This window comes from Drosophila busckii, chromosome 3R (assembly GCF_011750605.1).
Source record: "Drosophila busckii strain San Diego stock center, stock number 13000-0081.31 chromosome 3R, ASM1175060v1, whole genome shotgun sequence".
Lineage (NCBI taxonomy): Eukaryota > Metazoa > Arthropoda > Insecta > Diptera > Drosophilidae > Drosophila > Drosophila busckii.
Genome location: NC_046607.1, coordinates 7,974,179 through 7,992,607, shown reverse-complemented (window position 1 = coordinate 7,992,607; position 18,429 = coordinate 7,974,179). Strand labels below are relative to the sequence as shown.

Genomic DNA, 18,429 nt, shown 5'->3' with positions numbered 1-18,429 from the left:
ACAGAGTCGCTGAAGGGCTTGATACCGATAATGTGAACATTTATTAACAATCTGGAAGAATACATAAACAAACTGGCAGCAAAGTTAAAAATTCTCAAAGGGTATGTTGAATGTAATATTTTAAAACAAACATTAATCTAATAAATAGTGGATTGAATGGAATGCGCAATCGTTTCAAACAAGCTGAAACTGAAACGGATGAATTTATGGGAAATTCCATAAACGCATATAGACTGATCAGGACAGTCGTACAGGATTGGCCCAATTGGCTGCATTACGTGGAAGAGGAGGTGGGCTTAAAGGAAATTGAAAGTCTGAAATCTGTGCAGCTTGCCTTACCCACGTCAAACGACTTAAAACTGGCTGACGTTGGCCTAAGCCAAATTGCTGACACATACAATTTAATGCCAGAAGATATAGCATCTGGACTATTACTAGGCAAGCAGCATGCGTAAGTTGTGTCAGTTGAAGTTAATTTAAATAAAAGTGTTGATCCTTTCTTAGAGCATGCCTTGGTGCCCAAGAGTGCTGGAGTCTAGGCTTACACTATTTCAACTCGAAAAGCTATGAAGCTGCTGAGGATTGGTTTAAGCTCGCTTCAGAGCGCTATGATAAAAAGCTACGCATATCTACCAAATATTGAAATACGATCGCATCGAGCTGCATCATCTATATAGTCAGGCGATAATCCAGCAAAGTAAGTTTGTAAGCTAAAAAAAAAAAATACTGAGTTTAATAAAATGCTCAACTTGGCACCAAATGAGAAAATTGAACGCACGTATGGACAGACGAAGTCCTTAACTGATACGCAACAATCACGCTTGACCTGTACCTATAACAGCACTGTATCTGCTTATGCCAAGTTAGCGCCGTTTAAGATGGAGCAACTCAGTCTGGAGCCATATATAGCGCCTTATCATGGCTTTGCAACTAGACGTGAGATGGACTTGCTTAAAGCCTTAGCTAAAGCTGAATTGACACCAGCCAAAATATATGATGGAAAAAAGCTGTATATTGATAAAGAACGTACCGCTACTTTATCTTGGTTAACACATAAGCATGATCTAGTGTTGCAATTGTTTAAGCGCTTGGAGCTCATAACTGGCATCTGTCAATATGGAGGGCCACTGCAAGTTAGCAATTATGGCATTGGCGGTTACTTTCATGAGCATCTAGACTTCTTTGATGAGGTAAGTCGTTCACTATATTTTTGAATAAACATTTGAATTTATTTTTTTTTTTAAGATGTAAACGAAGACAATCGGTTCAGCACAGCCGTTATCTACGTAAGTAATAATCTAAATTAAATCAGAATGATTTGAAAAATTACTATTTACACTTGCAGCTCAATGACGTTGATCAAGGAGGTGCTACAGTTTTTCCAAAATTAAATTTGACCGTACAACCGGAGTCAGGTGCAGCCTTGGTATTCCACAATCTATTAAACTACATGCAAGGAGATCCTCGCACACTGCATTTATCTTGTCCTGTTTTGAATGGAAACAAGTGGATTGCCAACAAGTGGACATCCTTGAGGGCAAAAACATTCAAGCGTCCCTGTTATAAGCAGAATAACATTCAATGAGAGGAACCACACAGATTGGCGGATAATGTAATCCATATTTTTTTTGTTTCTGATATTTAACAAAAATATTTTGAAGACATATATTTATCTTCCAAAAAATTACTTCAATTGGTAAATATTTTCTTTGCATTGTTCCTTGAAATTCTTAAAAAAAAAGTCACTGTTCTGGTGATAGGGTGAATAATAAAGTTTTCAAGCCAATATGACTGACTTATCACTTTATTCATCCTTTTTTTTTGTGGAAGCAGTTAGTTACTCTTTTCTTTTACAGCGAGGACTGTTTCACACCAAAAAGATCCTTGTCTATCAAGCGCTACTCGATTTTTTCTAAGAATTGGTTGCGCATACTGCATTTTTACATTTTATTTTTATTCTATACACCATCTAAAGTAAATTAACTAATTTATGATCGGTACATATATGTATATTAAAATAATCTCTAATTGTATAAATTATATATCTTGTACCTCCATCTAGTTAGTTCCCAACACATTCGAGGTTTTCACTGTACTTTAAGCATAAAAATATTTCATGGTTTACCAAATTTTACAGATTTCTGCACGCCAAAGCGTGCAGCAAACTGTAAGGACTTCCAGTTTGAACAGTCTACTCGTAGTCGAAGTTTGCATTTCATACGCAGCGTACTCTGTTTGCACTTTAATTAAATTGGATGTGGTAAATAATTTGTAGAGCAATTCGTTATGCCAAGTAACAGGTGTTCAATTCTATTTGCAGTGTTCTGGCTTTCATTTCACAAGAAAACTCAAGTCAACATGTTTAGCTGCTGGTACCTGTTGCTAATTGTGGCATCTGTTAACTGCAAAGGCAATAAAATTAAAGACTTGAAAGTTATAAATGAAAAGATAGTTGAGCATATAACAAGCTATGCCGATGAGTTGCAGCAAAAATGTGATGCCATCAATGAGTAAGTAACTATCTAAAACATTCAAAGCTTTGCAGACAATATATCTGTTTGGTATACAGTGCATTGGATGAGTACAGCGAAGAGATAAAAGCGGTGGATGGCAATGCCGAACAATTCTTATCGAATCCTTTATACGGCTTTAAGCTAATACGTCAAATGCACAAGGACGTGCCAGCTTGGCTGGAGTATCTGGAAGCCCCAGTTGGCGACAAACATTTGATTGCGCTACAGGAACTTATGGAAGACGTAAACCTTAATAGTGTTTTCAAATTGGCATCAAAAGAAATATATGCCATTTTCAAATTCTACAACTTTAAACCCAACGACTATTTGCCGCCTAGATATGAATTGAGGTAATTATTACTACCAAGTGAAAAAATTGTCCACGTATTTGATCGTTTTGCAGGCTTTCAGCTGCGGATTGCTACTATGTGGGTGTGCAGCTATACGAGGCCGAAGCATACCACGATGCAGCCGAATGGCTTATGGCGGCGGCTTCGGAATACAGCTCAATTCCTGCCAGAGAAATGTTGACCGTGCCAGCTTGGCGCGTACTCGAAATGCAGTCGAAAGTATTCATCCATCTAAGTGAGTATTTGCTATTATATTGAAGGAATCTTTCCAGTATTATGTGATCAAATCAAACAGTAAATAGATATCTAAATCTTCCATAATATTACAGGTAAGTAAATCCAAAACTCCTCTTCCTTTCGCCCGTATTACTTGAAAATTGACAGCTTACTCTTGTCTCTCAACATTTAAACGTTTAGAATATATTGATATGCCATAAACGTTGTTAAGTGGAAATTAAAATATTTTTATCTAACTTAAATTTTGACATTCTACTAGATAAGTGGGAGGAAGCCAAGGCAGCGATTGATCTGGCTATTGATCAATCTCCAATGACCATGGCTCTTTTTCTACAGCGCGATCAGTTGGCTGTGCATCCGAATAGAAGAAATAAAAAGCCTGTTCCAGCGCCGGCTTACAAACCCACCAATCTGCAATTACAGTGTCAAGGCCACTTAAAGCCTAATCAAGAATTGATCTGTGAGAACATGAAGTCATCGACATCCTTCCTGGAGTTAGCGCCCTTACGTTTAGAGGAAATACTGATGAGTCCATATGTGTTACTCTATCATGATGTTATATATGAGGATGAGATTGAGGACATTAGGGTCGCCTTTGTCTTATGCAAGGACAAGTTAGATTTACCCGAGGGCATGCGTGGATGTCTCATTCCGGATAACCATAGTGCGTCAACTAAGAAAGTAGCAGTGCGGACATTGGACATGACTGGACTCGACACGCATGTTCCCGGTCTATATGTCATAGAGTATGGTCCACGTGAACTATTCAAGATAATTGAAACCTTAAAGGTAAGATGTATTCAAAATTTTACTGCAAATGAAAAACTATATTTCTTTTAACAGGCTAAGGATATGGCTAAAGATGTAGAGGCTTCGGTTATTATATTTGTAAGTAATTGCAATTTGAGTTGAAGCTGTTTATTTTTCATTTTTCAACTTTTTAGATGAATGACGTTGCCGCGGGTGGTGCCTATACAAATAGTGAAGGTGATTTCTCTGTCATACCGCATCGAGGCGATGCTTTGGTCACATTTAACGAAGGTGACTTTGAACAGTATGTGTGCCCCAACTTATTGGGCACAGGCTTTGGTAAGTCCTATACCGTTTTTAGTCTTCCCTCATTTAATATTTACATTTCCCTTGCAGTAATAGTGAAATTTGTAGCTACTGAGGAATAGCAAGTTATGAGGATTCCAGGAAGTACATTTGAATTCTTTATTCAGTTACGTATTCAGCTTTTTAATAAAACAATAATTCAAGAGTTTAACTTTACTTTACCATAACTGATGTTTTTAATTTACCTCAAGGCTTAACTAATTTATTAGAGCTACGTAGACAACTTTGTATTTGCTTTTCTATTATTCACTCGAAAAATGTTTTCGTTAAGAGTCTTCTGTTATGCTTTTATCGTGGTCATCAGTTTGTTTACATTTACTAATACAGTGGATAAGGATTATTTAGGGTCTATGAGCGAAAGGCTCTTATTACATAAGACCAATAAATTAATAGTGCAGAGTCTCAAGCTCTATGCGGACGTTTTGAAGCTGAAAATTTATACATTAAAAATGTAAGTAGATCACTTTAAAATTATTTGAATAACCAATAGAACATTTGTAGACATGCTAAATATTTAAAGAATTTAACAATGGAAAATAAACTATACTCGAATCCAACAAAGCGTTACTCCTTATTACGTTACATGTTTTCCGGATGCGTTCAGGCGGAAAAGTTGATGGCACAAAAAGACGGTGAAGGTTGTAGTTGCTTTAATTTGTAAAAACTTTAATTATTTAATATCTTTCTCACAGTTCAAATTAGGAATGTGAAAAAAATGCTGCCATTCTTGCCAAAAAATGGAGATGTTCAAGAAGCTGTATCGGCAATATATCGAATTCAGCAGATGTATGCACTTGAACCAATGGATATGGCTAGAGGTCTGCTAGATGGACAACAATATAAGTAAGTTTGGACCGGTTTTGAAATTGAAATTGAAATTCTCATGAAGAGTTGATCGTTTTCTATAGGGCTACACTTACGCCGTTAGATTGCTTTGAAATGGGCATGTTCTATGTAAATGCAAAGTTTTATGAAAATGCAATTAATTGGCTGACAACGGCTCAGTCACTAATGAAGCCACGACATAGGTCCAATTTATATGCTCGACTGGGCTTGTCAAGCACCAATTTTGCTCTCTTTTTGGCTAAAGCATACAGGCAAGGTACGTACAGTCGCGAATTAAAATTGAGGTGATTGTGTGTCTTGTACAACTCAAACTTTATATTACAGATAACATTGAACAAGCTCGAGCTGTGCTTGAGAACGAGCCTAGCTTACGTGGCGAAGTCGATAAACTATTGTATGAGTTTGGTAAGGAAGATGCCGAAGTTGAAAATGATTATGAGCAAAAATCGTTAGAGTTCGAGTTTGAATATGGAAAGTTTTGTCGGTCCTCCTATAAGATGAAGTTAAAGCGTTTGAGTTGCTTTTATAAAAGCAAGTCAGCGCCATTTTTGCAGCTGGCACCTTTTAAAGTGGAACAATTATCATTGGATCCCTATATAGTAGTCTACCATGATGTCATCTACGAGTCAGAGATATTGCAGCTCCAAAGCATGACGAAGTCGCAGCTAATGGGTACAACCGTAAAAATTGAAACTGGCAACTTACAAAGTTCCCAACATCGCACTTCAAGGGGTGCCTGGCTGCCACATGATGACTCGAGTGATGCGGATCTTGAACTGATTGATCGCATACAGCTGCGCACTGAGCACATGACGGAGCTACTTTTGGAAAGCAACATGAATCTAAACATGCAATTTTTGCATTATGGCTTCGGTGGACACTATACCCTACATCATGATTTTTTAAACCTTACCCTCAAGAGTCTCGTATTTGATGACCGCTATGCCACTCTGTTGTTCTACGTAAGAGAGTGACTTGAGCTTATAACTTGATTAATTCAATAATCATTTGCAGCTTAACGATGTTCCACAAGGCGGTGCTACTATCTTTTATGATCTGGAACTGGTAGTTAAACCAGAACGCGGCAAGGCACTGTATTGGCTTAGCGTGGTGCCCGAGACTTATGATTTTGAAAAGCGGAATCTGCATGCCGCGTGTCCTGTGCTCTTTGGTCAGAAGCTTGGTAATTTATTCGCTAAAAAATTTTCCTTGTTCTTTCTAATTTTTACCAACCTATTCAGCTCTGACTCAATGGATACACGAAGGAGATCAAATTTTTATAAAGCCCTGCATGCAAATCCCTAAGGAGCGCACATATGATCACTAGCCGAACTAATAAAGAATCTTTCATTGTTAAAATACATATAATAAAACATATAGCGCGACAATTGATTCGTCACATCGTTTCAAGTAAGTTAACGAAGCCAAAAATGGATCCAACAGTTTTATTTCAAATATGTTGAAGTTTACTACGTTGCGACATCTCTTGTTCTACTTGACTGTACCCTTGGCATTGGTTTTGAGTCGACAGTATTATGCTCAACCAAATAATTATATTTCATCTATGAACGATAAGCTTTCGCTGCTGCAACTCAGAAAGCAATTTGTGGACTATCTAAGGAATTATGCTTTTAAATTACAACAAGCGATTAAAGAGCTAAACAAGTAAGTAGCGCAACAGCAACTACTGCGCAATGAAGCTAGTTAAGGTATAAAATAATTGCAGTTCTGCTCAGCATATACAGCGTGTTTTAAAAAGAAATACTACTTTGTATGTAAACTTTGATACGCTACGTTCAGCGCTACATCCCGCTGGTTTGGGTTAGTATTAATTTCTATTAATCGTATGAAATAGCTGTTTTAATATTTGTATTTATAGTACAAATAGATGCTATCAAAACAATGCGGCCCCAATTGCCCAATAGACAAGATTTTGAAGAAGCTCAGACGGCAATTTTTCGCATTGAATATGTTTACGATTTAAACTCAACAAGTTTGGCAGATGGTTGGATTGAAGATGAACACTATAAGTGGGTTAAGTACATAAATATTTCTTTAAGCTATCCTTTGGTAAATTTACAGCATTACTTTGAGCCCTACGGACTGCTATGAGATGGGTTCATTCTATTTGGAAACTAGAATGTTTAGCCTGGCCAACAAATGGGCACAGACTGCGATGCATTTAAATAACTCAGCATGGGATGATCCAATTGGCGTAACCAGCGCTAATATCAGCGTATTGATGGCCTGGTCTCTTATCAAATTAGGCAAGTTACCTACATTAGTTTAAACAAAGCACTACTTTGCCATCTTTCAAGATTCAGGTAAACGTAAGTTGGCTAAAGACGTGCTCGAAAAAGAACCAGAATTCACCGGTAAAGTTCACCAGATGCTAACTCACTTAAAGTCAAACCTGCCTAATAATAAAGTCCATAAAGACGCTATGAATCTGGAGGATGCATATTTTAAGCACTGTCGTTCCTCCTTTCAAAACCCTACCACTCGTTTGACTTGTTTCTATCATGGCAATGCAACTGCATTTTTACGCATTGCACCCTTTAAAGTGGAACAGATATCTGGATATCCGAATCCCTTAGCCTACATATATCACGATGTTCTTTACGAGAGCGAGATGTTACGCTTGGAGCAAATAAGCGAGTATTCACTGGACCGGACAGAAGTAGATGATGTAAGCGAGAAGACAATTTCCCCCTTTCGCACCGCTAGTGGACGATGGTTATCACGTTATGATAGCGATTATGTGGATCCCTTCCTCTTTCTCCGCTTGCAACAACGCGTTGTGGACATGACTGGTCTTAGGTTGGATAGTGAAATAAATGAATCCATGCAATTACTACGATATGGCTTTGGTGGCCATTATGACTTACATAGCGATGCTAACAATGAGGAAAACGCCGAAAACATGAAAGGCTTTGAAAAAACATATTTTGACGATCGCATTGCAACCGTTCTTTTTTATGTAAGTTTAGTCCTGTTCTAAAATTTAAATCTGTAAAATGTGATCTTCTTCTAGGTAAATGATGTGGAAAAAGGTGGCGTCACGGCCTTTCCTTATCTAAACATTGCGGTCAAGCCTCGACGTGGTAAGGCATTAATATGGAATAGTCTGGATCCATTTAGCTTTGATTATGATCATCGCACATTCCATGCAGCATGTCCAGTGCTAGTTGGTCATAAGCTGGGTATGTTTTCGCTTTTAACTTTTTGGTTCTTATGAATTTACAACCCTTTCTGACAGCTTTAACGCAATGGATCCATGAACGTGATCAGATGTTTACACTTCCTTGTTACTATGCTCCAAAAGAAAGAAAATATAATTACAGTTTAAGTTACCTTGATAGCGACCCGTAAAACTCTTCTTCTTTATAGCTAAATTTTAACTCTTGCTGTATGCTTTAAATTATATAAAGGTAAATAAATTGAATATAAAATACTAGATGGTAAATGGAGACTATAATAATATAATTGTTCATATGAATTTAAAAATCCCATAGCGTAACAATTGATTCGCTGCATCATTACAAGTAAATGAATGAAAACAAAAATGGAAGCTACAGTTTCATTTCAAATATGGTGAAGTTTCCTTCGTTGCGTAATTTTTTGTTCTATTTGGCTCTAGTCTTGGCATTGGTTCTTAGTCAACAACATTATGCCGAACCAAAAAATTATATTGCATCTATGAACGATAAGCTTTCGCTGCTGCAACTCAGAAAGCAATTTGTGGACTATCTAAGGTATTATGCTTTTAAATTACAACAAGCGATTAAAGAGCTAAGCAAGTAAGTAGAGAAACAGCAACTACTGCGCAATAAAGCTAGTTAATGTATAAAATATTTGCAGTTCTGTTCAACATATACAGAGTGTTTTAAAAAGAAAAACTACTGTAAATGTCAACTTTGATATGCTACGTTCAGTGCTACATCCTGCTGGTTTGGGTTAGTTTCAATAATAAATCGTATGAAATAGTTGTATTAATATTTGTATTTATAGTACAAATAGATGCTATCAAAAGAATGCTACAGCATAAAATGTACCTTAACAACACATGGATAGAAATAGAGAAATGAACCAAACCTCAATACAATATGAGGATTACATTATGGATATGTCATCTTTATTGGCCCCTAATGGTTTTGGCAAAGCCTTGCCGTTTGAGTCGTCTCAGAGGTCTAGCTGGAAGTAAGTTTCTAGCAAGTAGGTTGCGGTGTCTCAGGAGTCTCTCACTGTATCGGCTTGTGTGCCTACCAATTTGCTCTTCTACAGTATGTAGTTTTAGGTCTTTATGGAGAGTGGTCCCGCGCACATACCAGGGACAGTCTGTTATGCTCCTCAGTGTCCGGTTCTGCAACACCTGGATCCTTTTATAATTGGATTTGGCTGCGATCCCCCAAATCTGTATTCCGTACAGCCAGATTGGCAGGATGCAATGCGCATATGCCGCCCTTTTGCATCTAAGCGGCAAGGTGCTCTTCCTATTTAGAAGCCAACGCATTTGCTGGATCCTCATGTAGCATTTTCTAGCCGTGGCTTTGAGATGTGGCCCAAAGGTAAGGCGCTTATCCAGGGTAATGCCAAGGTATGTTGCTTGCAAAGGCTGCTCCAGAGTGACTCCCTCTAGCTGTATTTCAGGCGTATTAGGTATGTACCTCTTCAGTGTGAAACAGGTGTTCGTTGTTTTCAACGGATTGATCTTCAGGTTCCACTGTTTGCACCAAGCTGCGAGAGTTGCAAGATACTCTTGCAGGCCATTAGCTGCTTCTCTGCAACAGCCAGAGTTGTAAATAACTGCAATGTCATCTGCATAGGTGGCAATTAGAGCTTTGGAGGGAGCTACCATATGTTGATTGTTGGGGCTGGGTATATCAGCAGTATACAGCGAATATAGCAATGGTCCGAGTACGCTGCCCTGCGGGACTCCTGCTCTCATTAGGTAGCTACTCGACTGTGTATTCCTAACTTTAACCTTAAACTCTCGCTCTTCCAAATATGATTTCAAAAGTCCATAGAACGGAGCAGGTAGCATGTTTTTAATTTTGCATAGTAGACCATCATGCCATACCTTATCGAAGGCTTGTTGCATATCAATAAAAACTGCATTGGAGTACTCCTGGTCGTCAAAGGCATGCAAAATATGTTTTACCAATCTGTGGACTTGTTCGACAGTGCCATGTCCTCTTCGAAAGCCAAATTGATGATCTGGCAAGATACTGCTTTGACTCATAATCAGAGTAATACGATTGGCAATTAGCTTCTCCCATACTTTAGACAGGGAGGGTAACAGGCTGATTGGGCGATATGACTCAGGATCAGTCTCTGGTTTACCTGGCTTGTGAATCATCAGAATCGCAGCTAACTTCCATTGCTTTGGAAACACTTGGATCCTAATAATAGCATTAAAAATTAATGCTATATATAGGAGCGCTCTTGTAGGCAAGGCCTTCAGCGTAGTGTTACAAATCCTATCAATACCCGGAGCTTTATTTTTGGGCAAAAGTTCGATGACTTCAGATATCTCCTCAATCCTTATAGGTTTAATAGGCAGTGACATCTGCAATGGAGTATCCAAACTCTGATGGGTCTCTCTAACTTGTTCTATTGTAGCAAAATCATAAGGAGTGAAGCGATCCTCTAAGTGTTGACCGAAAGCATTGGCTTGCTCCAATTCGGTTTTTGCAAATTCGCCACCAGGACATCGGACTGGAACCTGTCTAAAAGGTTGTCGTTTAAGCGATTTTGTGCACTTCCATAAAGAGTAATTCGTGTCAATGGTGTAGTCCATGGAGGACAATTTTTGCTCGAAGAAATCGCTACGAAGTTCCCTTAAAAGGGTTCGTAATTGTTTTGCTGCTCGATTCCATAAAATTCGGTCCTCAGGATCTTGAGAGCGAATTGCTCTTCTACGAAGGCGTCTTTTTCTCTTGATCAGCTCTCTGGCTTCCCTTGTAAGAACAATGCCATAAGTTATAGGACGATGATCAATATCAGGTGGCGTTGAAGCAGTAGCAGCTCTATATATGCTATCAGTTAGAATATCGACAGCATTCTCAATGTCCTCTTTAGAGTCCAGAGTCAAATTTAGTTGAAAGGAGCTTTCAAGATGTTGTTTGAAGGCGATGAGATCAGTGCGTCTTGTGATTAACCGAGGACTTGGGCTGACATTAACACCATTGGTTTGCAAATTTACAATTAGGGCAATGTGATCAGAGTCTAAATCCCAGCTTTGGCTAATATTTATTTGAGAATCCAGTATCCCATGGTATAATGCAAAATCAATGCAAGTAGCAGTGTGACTGGATACATATGGGTATCTAGTAGGTGAACCAGTGGCAAGAATTTTAGCCCCTCTAGCTGAAATTGATTCGACTAGCTCACGTCCTCTGGGTGAATTGTAAGTGTCTCCCCACAACCAATGTCGAGCATTCCAGTCACCACCAACCAGATACCTCTGGCCACAAGAAGCTAGTATGTCAGTGAAGTGCCTTTCTACGATTCTGTGCCTTGGAGGACAGTATATTGCCCTCACATCCAAATACCCCATACCTGTGGCAACTTTAATGGAAGACATTTGTATGTTTTGTGTTTCAATAACATTTTGTGGGAAATGACTTAGAGAGCTTTTCACCAAAACCGCCGCTCCTCCGATGCCATGATTGTGCCGTTGTGGACATGACTGGTCTTAGGTTGGATAGTGAAATAAATGAATCCATGCAATTACTACGATATGGCTTTGGTGGCCATTATGACTTACATAGCGATGCTAACAATGAGGAAAACGCCGAAAACATGAAAGGCTTTGAAAAAACATATTTTGACGATCGCATTGCAACCGTTCTTTTTTATGTAAGTTTAGTCCTGTTCTAAAATTTAAATCTGTAAAATGTGATCTTCTTCTAGGTAAATGATGTGGAAAAAGGTGGCGTCACGGCCTTTCCTTATCTAAACATTGCGGTCAAGCCTCGACGTGGTAAGGCATTAATATGGAATAGTCTGGATCCATTTAGCTTTGATTATGATCATCGCACATTCCATGCAGCATGTCCAGTGCTAGTTGGTCATAAGCTGGGTATGTTTTCGCTTTTAACTTTTTGGTTCTTATGAATTTACAACCCTTTCTGACAGCTTTAACGCAATGGATCCATGAACGTGATCAGATGTTTACACTTCCTTGTTACTATGCTCCAAAAGAAAGAAAATATAATTACAGTTTAAGTTACCTTGATAGCGACCCGTAAAACTCTTCTTCTTTATAGCTAAATTTTAACTCTTGCTGTATGCTTTAAATTATATAAAGGTAAATAAATTGAATATAAAATACTAGATGGTAAATGGAGACTATAATAATATAATTGTTCATATGAATTTAAAAATCCCATAGCGTAACAATTGATTCGCTGCATCATTACAAGTAAATGAATGAAAACAAAAATGGAAGCTACAGTTTCATTTCAAATATGGTGAAGTTTCCTTCGTTGCGTAATTTTTTGTTCTATTTGGCTCTAGTCTTGGCATTGGTTCTTAGTCAACAACATTATGCCGAACCAAAAAATTATATTGCATCTATGAACGATAAGCTTTCGCTGCTGCAACTCAGAAAGCAATTTGTGGACTATCTAAGGTATTATGCTTTTAAATTACAACAAGCGATTAAAGAGCTAAGCAAGTAAGTAGAGAAACAGCAACTACTGCGCAATAAAGCTAGTTAATGTATAAAATATTTGCAGTTCTGTTCAACATATACAGAGTGTTTTAAAAAGAAAAACTACTGTAAATGTCAACTTTGATATGCTACGTTCAGTGCTACATCCTGCTGGTTTGGGTTAGTTTCAATAATAAATCGTATGAAATAGTTGTATTAATATTTGTATTTATAGTACAAATAGATGCTATCAAAAGAATGCTGCCCCAATTGCCTAATAGACAAGATTTTGAAGAAGTAAGGACCGCCATTTTTCGCATACAATTTATTTACGGTTTGAATTCAACAAATTTGGCAGCTGGTTGGATTGAAGATGAACACTATAAGTGGGTTTAAGTTCAGGAATATTTCTATTAACTGACGATCGCTCAATTTACAGCATTACCTTGACCCCTACGGACTGCTATGAGATGGCTGCATTCTATTTGGAAACTAGAATGTTTAGCCACGCCTACAAATGGACACAGACTGCGATACAATTGAATAACAATTCTAACCGAGGTTTGGATAATCCAATTGGCATAACTAACGCCAATATAAGCTCATTGATGGCTTGGTCTCTTACCAGATTAGGCAAGTTACCCACATAAGCTTTAAAGGAGCTCTGTTTTGTCATATATTAATCCTCAGGTAAACGTAAACTGGCTCGGGAAGTGCTGGAAAATGTACCAGAATTTAGCGGTAAAGTTGACCAGATGCTAACTGATTTTAGGTCAACCCTTCCCAAAGGTATGGCGCATAAGGACGCAGTGCAAATGGAGGGCGCATACGCTAAGCACTGTCGTTCCTCTTTTGAAAACCCTCCCACACGTCTAACTTGCTTTTATAATGGCAATGAAACTGTATTTGGACGCATTGCACCCTTTAAAGTGGAACAGATATCTGGACATCCGCAACCTTTTGCCTACATATATCACGATGCTCTTTACGAGAACGAGATGTTACGCTTGAAGGAAATAAGCGAGAACCGGAGAGAAATGGATGATATAAACGATAAGATAATCGCACCTTATCGCACCGCTAGGGGACGATGGTTATACAGTTATGATCGCGATGAATCGGATTATAAGTTTATTCTTCAAATGCAACAACGCATTATGGACATGACTGGCTTAAGGTTGGATAGTAAAATAAATAATGCTATGCAATTGCTAAGGTATGGCTTTGGTGGCCATTATGACTTACATAGCGATGCTAAAACTGAGAAAAATCCCATTTTTAACGATCGTATTGCAACCGTTCTTTTTTATGTAAGTCAGACAGTCCTGTGGCTTAAATTTAAACCAGTAAAATGTAATTTTCTTTTAGGTAAATGATGTGGAAAAGGGAGGCGCCACGGCCTTTCCCTATATGAACATTGCTGTCAAGCCTCAACGTGGTAAGGCCTTAGTATGGTATAATCTGAATCCATTTAGCTTTGATTATGATCATCGCACATTGCATGCAGCTTGCCCAGTGGTAGTTGGCCATAAGCTGGGTATGTTTTGTAGTTTAAACTGTTTGCTTTTTATGAATTAACGACCCCTTTTGACAGCTTTAACGCAATGGATACATGACGTGACACACACATGTAGTTACCTGATCACTAGTACTGCCACAACTGCTCCGAAAATTACGCCGAAACATATCATCACACTTCTTTTAATCCTAATTCCAAACACAGATGGAAAACCAAATGTCAATGGATAATAACCTAATCATTTAATTGATTTTAACTTATTTTAAAACCTTTTTTCTTAAAAATGTTGGTTAATTTTACATGCTACAATGAAATAAATTGTGGAGTATGAAAAACTCGTCAAGTATTTATAATCTTCAATAAAGATAATAATCTATAGTTTCTAATACACATATAATAAGTCCTTTAGCGGAACAATTGATTCGTTGCATCGATATAAATCATCGAAACCACAAATGGATGCAACAGTTTAAAATTAATTATGGTGAAGCTCACAACGTTGCGGTGTTTCGTGTTGTACTTGTCTCTTCCCTTTGTAATGGTATTGAGTCAACAGTATTATGCGCAGCCAAATAATTATATTACATCTATGAACGATAAGGTTTCGCTGCTACAGCAAAGAAAGCAATTTGTGGACTATCTAAGGAATTATTCTTTAAAATTACAACAAGCGATTGAGAAGCTAAATGAGTAAGTAAGGCAAGTTCAGCGTTATCAATCTACTTCAAATATAAAATATTTACAGTTTTGTCAAACATATACAGCGTGAATTAAAAAGGAAAAATTGCTTATACTTAAACGTTGAGAACAACTTTGATACGTTACGTTTATTGCTACAACCTGTTGGTTTGGGTAAGTGTACATTTTAATAATAATTCGTATAAATTAATTTGTATTTTTTTTTTAGTACAAATGGATGCTATCAAAACAATGCTGCCAAAATTACCCAATGTACAAGATTTTGAAGAAATTAAGGCGGAAATTTTTCGCATAGAATATATTTACGGTTTGAATTCAACAAGTTTGGCAGCTGGTTGGATTGAAGATGAACACTATAAGTGAGTTTAAGTGCAGGCATATTTCTTTAAACTGATGATCGCTCAATTTACAGCATTACCTTGACCCCTACGGAGTGCTATGAGATGGGAGGATTCTATTTGGAAACTGGAATGTTTAGCCACGCCTACAAATGGACACAGACTGCGATGCAGTTGAATAACAATTCCAACCGAGGTTGGAATAGTCCAATTGGCATGAGTAACGCTAATATAAGCTCATTAATGGCTTGGTCTCTTACCAAATTGGGCAAGTTACTTAGATTATCTTAAAAAAAGCTCTTATTTGTTATCTTTCACACAGGTAAGCGTAAGTTGGCTCGGAAGGTGCTGGAAAGTGAACCACAATTTAGCGGTAGAGTAGACCAGATGATAACTGACTTTAGGTCAATCCTGCCAAGCAGTAAGGCGCATAAAGACGCAGTGAATTTTGGGGACGAGCACGCCATGTACTGTCGTTCTTCTTTTAAAAACCCTCCCACACGTCAAACTTGCTTCTATCATGGAAATTCAACGGAGTTTTTACGCATTGCGCCCTTTAAAGTAGAACAGATAAGTGAATATCCGAATCCAATAACTTACATATATCACGATGTTATCTACGAGAACGAGATGTTACGCTTAGAACAAATAAGCGAGGAACGACTGGAACGCACGAAAGTTGATGATGCACGTATAGAGACCATCTCACCTTTTCGCACCGCTAGTGGACAATGGTTGCCACGCTATGCCACGGAGACGAAACTGATTAGTCGATTGCAACAACGCGTTATGGACATGACCGGGCTAAGATTGGATAGTGAAATAAATAAATCTATGCAATTGCTTAGGTATGGCTTTGGTGGCCATTATGGCTTACATAGCGATGCTATCCATGAAAATTACCCCGACGTAATCAAAGGCAATGAAAAAACATTTTTTGACGATCGCGTTATAACCGTTATTTTTTATGTAAGTCAGACAAGTTTTGTCGCTTAAAGTTATTCCTGTGAAGTGTAATTTTAGCTTAAAGATGTGGAAAAAGGAGGCAGAACAGACTTTCCTTCTATGAACATTGCGGTCAAACCTCAACGTGGTAAGGCGTTAATATGGAATAGTCTGGATCCATTTAGCTTTGATTATGAACGTCGCACCTCGCATGCAGCTTGCCCCGTGCTTTTCGGCCATAAGTTGGGTTTGTTAGTATAGCTTGTAATTTATATTTATGAATTTATGATCCTCTTTTTCTTACAGCTTTAACGCAATGGATACATGAACGTGATCAGATGTTTACACTTCCTTGTTACTATGCTCCAAAAGAAAGAAAATATGCTTACAATACGAGTATCTTTTCAAAGTAAAAAGAAAAAGATGATTTGATCTATTGCTTACATATTGGAAATTTCTTTCTTTAAGCCTATTTCCTTATAGCTTTCATTAAATTTTTCCTGTATCATTCAGAATGATGCTGCAAAAACTACAACAGAAGTGAGACCAATTATACTTTTTAATACATTCTAATAATGTAATTCTAATTGGTTTTTATAAGATAGCTTTAGCAAGACTCTTCTATAGAAGAGATATCAAAGATCAAACACTCAAAAACTTTCAACGTTGAAACGTCGTATCTAAATTGTATTTATTCCAATATTCCAAAAGTTCTCAACGTTTTTCTATTTTAGGAAACTAAATCTAACTTACTGTAATATCGATTGAGGATCGATGTTTTTGCAACACTAAATCAGAATGAACTTGGCTGTAATCATTACATTAAATAAAATAAATTGTGGGCATATGCGTATGGTAAATGGCTATCAGAACAAAAGTAAGAATAAGCTCTTGAATAAGAGTCTTATAAATTTGTATTTTTGCATAAATTAAACGGTTGAGCCTGTACTGATTGTTTTTGCAACATTTGTGTTGACTTCACCTTAAACATGCCGCATGGTGGGAAGCAGTCTGTGCAACTGTTGTAAGTGCCATTCAACAATAAGGTAAAAGCGGCAATTTATCAAAATTTGCACGGAGCATGAGAAGTGCACGACAATGGAAATAAACATATGCGTATGGCTATATAGGTAGCTGTATCTGTGCCTGACTTAAATTGCTTTTTTCACTGCCAACGCATTTGTTGCTGCTGCTGCTGCTGCTGCGACTTTCTCTGCCTGAGCAGACTGTCACATGTGGAGCCAAATGTCATTTCAGCAAAATCCCTCAAGTCGTTCGTCTGCCCTTGTCTGCTGCTGACTTTATATACAAAGACACAAAGTAAATGGCTGGGGGGGTGCGGAGTGGTAGCAGCAATTGATGTGGTAGCTTGAATTGCACTGGGACAAAGGTTATGGAGGCAGTTGTTGCTGCTTTTGTGGTTGCAAGCATTTGAGCATTGAAGTTGACAAAAGGTGGCCAACATTATAATTTGCTGCAAAAGTGGAAATCATTTTAAATTCACAGTTTATATCAAGACAGTCATCAATTTTGATTTGTTTACTCGCAGCTTGTTGCTTTTCACATTCTTAATCAAATTAAAACGCTACCCATTTGCACTTAAGTCGCTGTGCAATGCGATAGTCTACGCTGTCGCAGCTAAAAAATTAGCAACCATTTTTCAAACATGCCATCAAATATACATATATCTCAGCCCAACCGCAACCGCAACTTGAGGCAAGGCACAGAACTCTCCCCCAAAATGCTGGAGGGGGAGGCACTTATCAACAAGCTGACTTGGTTTGCTTTGAAGCTGCTTAGGCTACACCTTGTTACGCGCCAACTCACTTTGTCAACTGCCGCTGTGTCTTGGGTAATTTGATATGCTGCGGCTTACAATATTTTTTATTTGCCACAAACGATTTACTTCCGCTAGGCAATTTGCTTTAAAATTGTCGCTACAATATGTTGGCACAGATTGAGATTTCTCTACCTTTAAGTGCACTGCAGTGCGAGGCGTTGAAGCTGAAGCTGCAAAGGACATGCGGCAAATTAATTTGCTGCAGACGCCAGCTCAAGCAGCTGGGCGTGGCCGTTGCTTCAAGTGTTATTAACTTTTTGCTTCTTAGCCTTCAGTCGCGCTCTTATCTGTTTGTTTGTTTCTCAGCTTTGCACCTTGGCTAATTGCAATTGGTTGCGCGTATGTTGCTGACAGCTACCAACTTGTGCT

General features: G+C 38.0%; 4 protein-coding genes across 5 annotated transcripts; all 4 read left to right on the top strand.

The window, feature by feature from the left end:
- The first annotated feature begins 161 nt into the window (after positions 1-161).
- Positions 162-16,764, top strand: LOC117134639. Its single transcript, XM_033293893.1, has 26 exons — positions 162-451; positions 505-585; positions 842-1,190; positions 1,346-1,415; positions 2,321-2,510; positions 2,570-2,863; positions 2,917-3,098; positions 3,360-3,889; positions 3,944-3,988; positions 4,045-4,189; positions 4,436-4,667; positions 4,718-4,854; positions 4,909-5,059; positions 5,125-5,318; positions 5,387-6,024; positions 6,077-6,245; positions 7,660-8,042; positions 8,097-8,249; positions 12,544-12,743; positions 12,805-12,899; positions 12,955-13,105; positions 13,159-13,352; positions 13,410-14,029; positions 14,088-14,256; positions 16,527-16,629; positions 16,734-16,764. Exons 1-26 carry the CDS (start codon positions 162-164, stop codon positions 16,762-16,764), a joined length of 5,796 nt encoding a protein of 1,931 aa, XP_033149784.1.
- LOC108601573 (prolyl 4-hydroxylase subunit alpha-3) lies at positions 645-1,580 on the top strand. The gene is made up of 3 exons (XM_017990368.2): positions 645-1,190; positions 1,246-1,286; positions 1,346-1,580. The coding sequence occupies exons 1-2, from the start codon at positions 741-743 to the stop codon at positions 1,249-1,251; spliced, it is 456 nt and encodes a 151-aa protein (XP_017845857.1). The 5' UTR covers positions 645-740; the 3' UTR covers positions 1,252-1,286; positions 1,346-1,580.
- On the top strand, positions 2,205-4,388 carry LOC108602282 (prolyl 4-hydroxylase subunit alpha-3). Its single transcript, XM_017990351.2, has 8 exons — positions 2,205-2,260; positions 2,321-2,510; positions 2,570-2,863; positions 2,917-3,098; positions 3,360-3,889; positions 3,944-3,988; positions 4,045-4,189; positions 4,247-4,388. The coding sequence occupies exons 2-8, from the start codon at positions 2,359-2,361 to the stop codon at positions 4,276-4,278; spliced, it is 1,380 nt and encodes a 459-aa protein (XP_017845840.1). The 5' UTR covers positions 2,205-2,260; positions 2,321-2,358; the 3' UTR covers positions 4,279-4,388.
- Positions 6,505-12,372, top strand: LOC108601572 (CG31016). 2 transcript variants are annotated; one of them, XM_033294071.1, is made up of 8 exons: positions 6,505-6,727; positions 6,789-6,883; positions 6,942-7,092; positions 7,145-7,329; positions 7,387-7,868; positions 11,750-11,923; positions 11,978-12,146; positions 12,203-12,372. In XM_033294071.1, exons 1-8 carry the CDS (start codon positions 6,519-6,521, stop codon positions 12,313-12,315), a joined length of 1,578 nt encoding a protein of 525 aa, XP_033149962.1. In that variant the 5' UTR covers positions 6,505-6,518; the 3' UTR covers positions 12,316-12,372. The 2 variants fall into 2 exon arrangements, with proteins under 2 accessions (XP_033149962.1, XP_017845839.1); XM_017990350.2 differs by lacking the exons at positions 11,750-11,923; positions 11,978-12,146; positions 12,203-12,372 and adding exons at positions 8,097-8,265; positions 8,322-8,491 and having other exon boundaries at positions 6,507-6,727; positions 7,387-8,042.
- Positions 16,765-18,429: the final 1,665 nt, after the last annotated feature.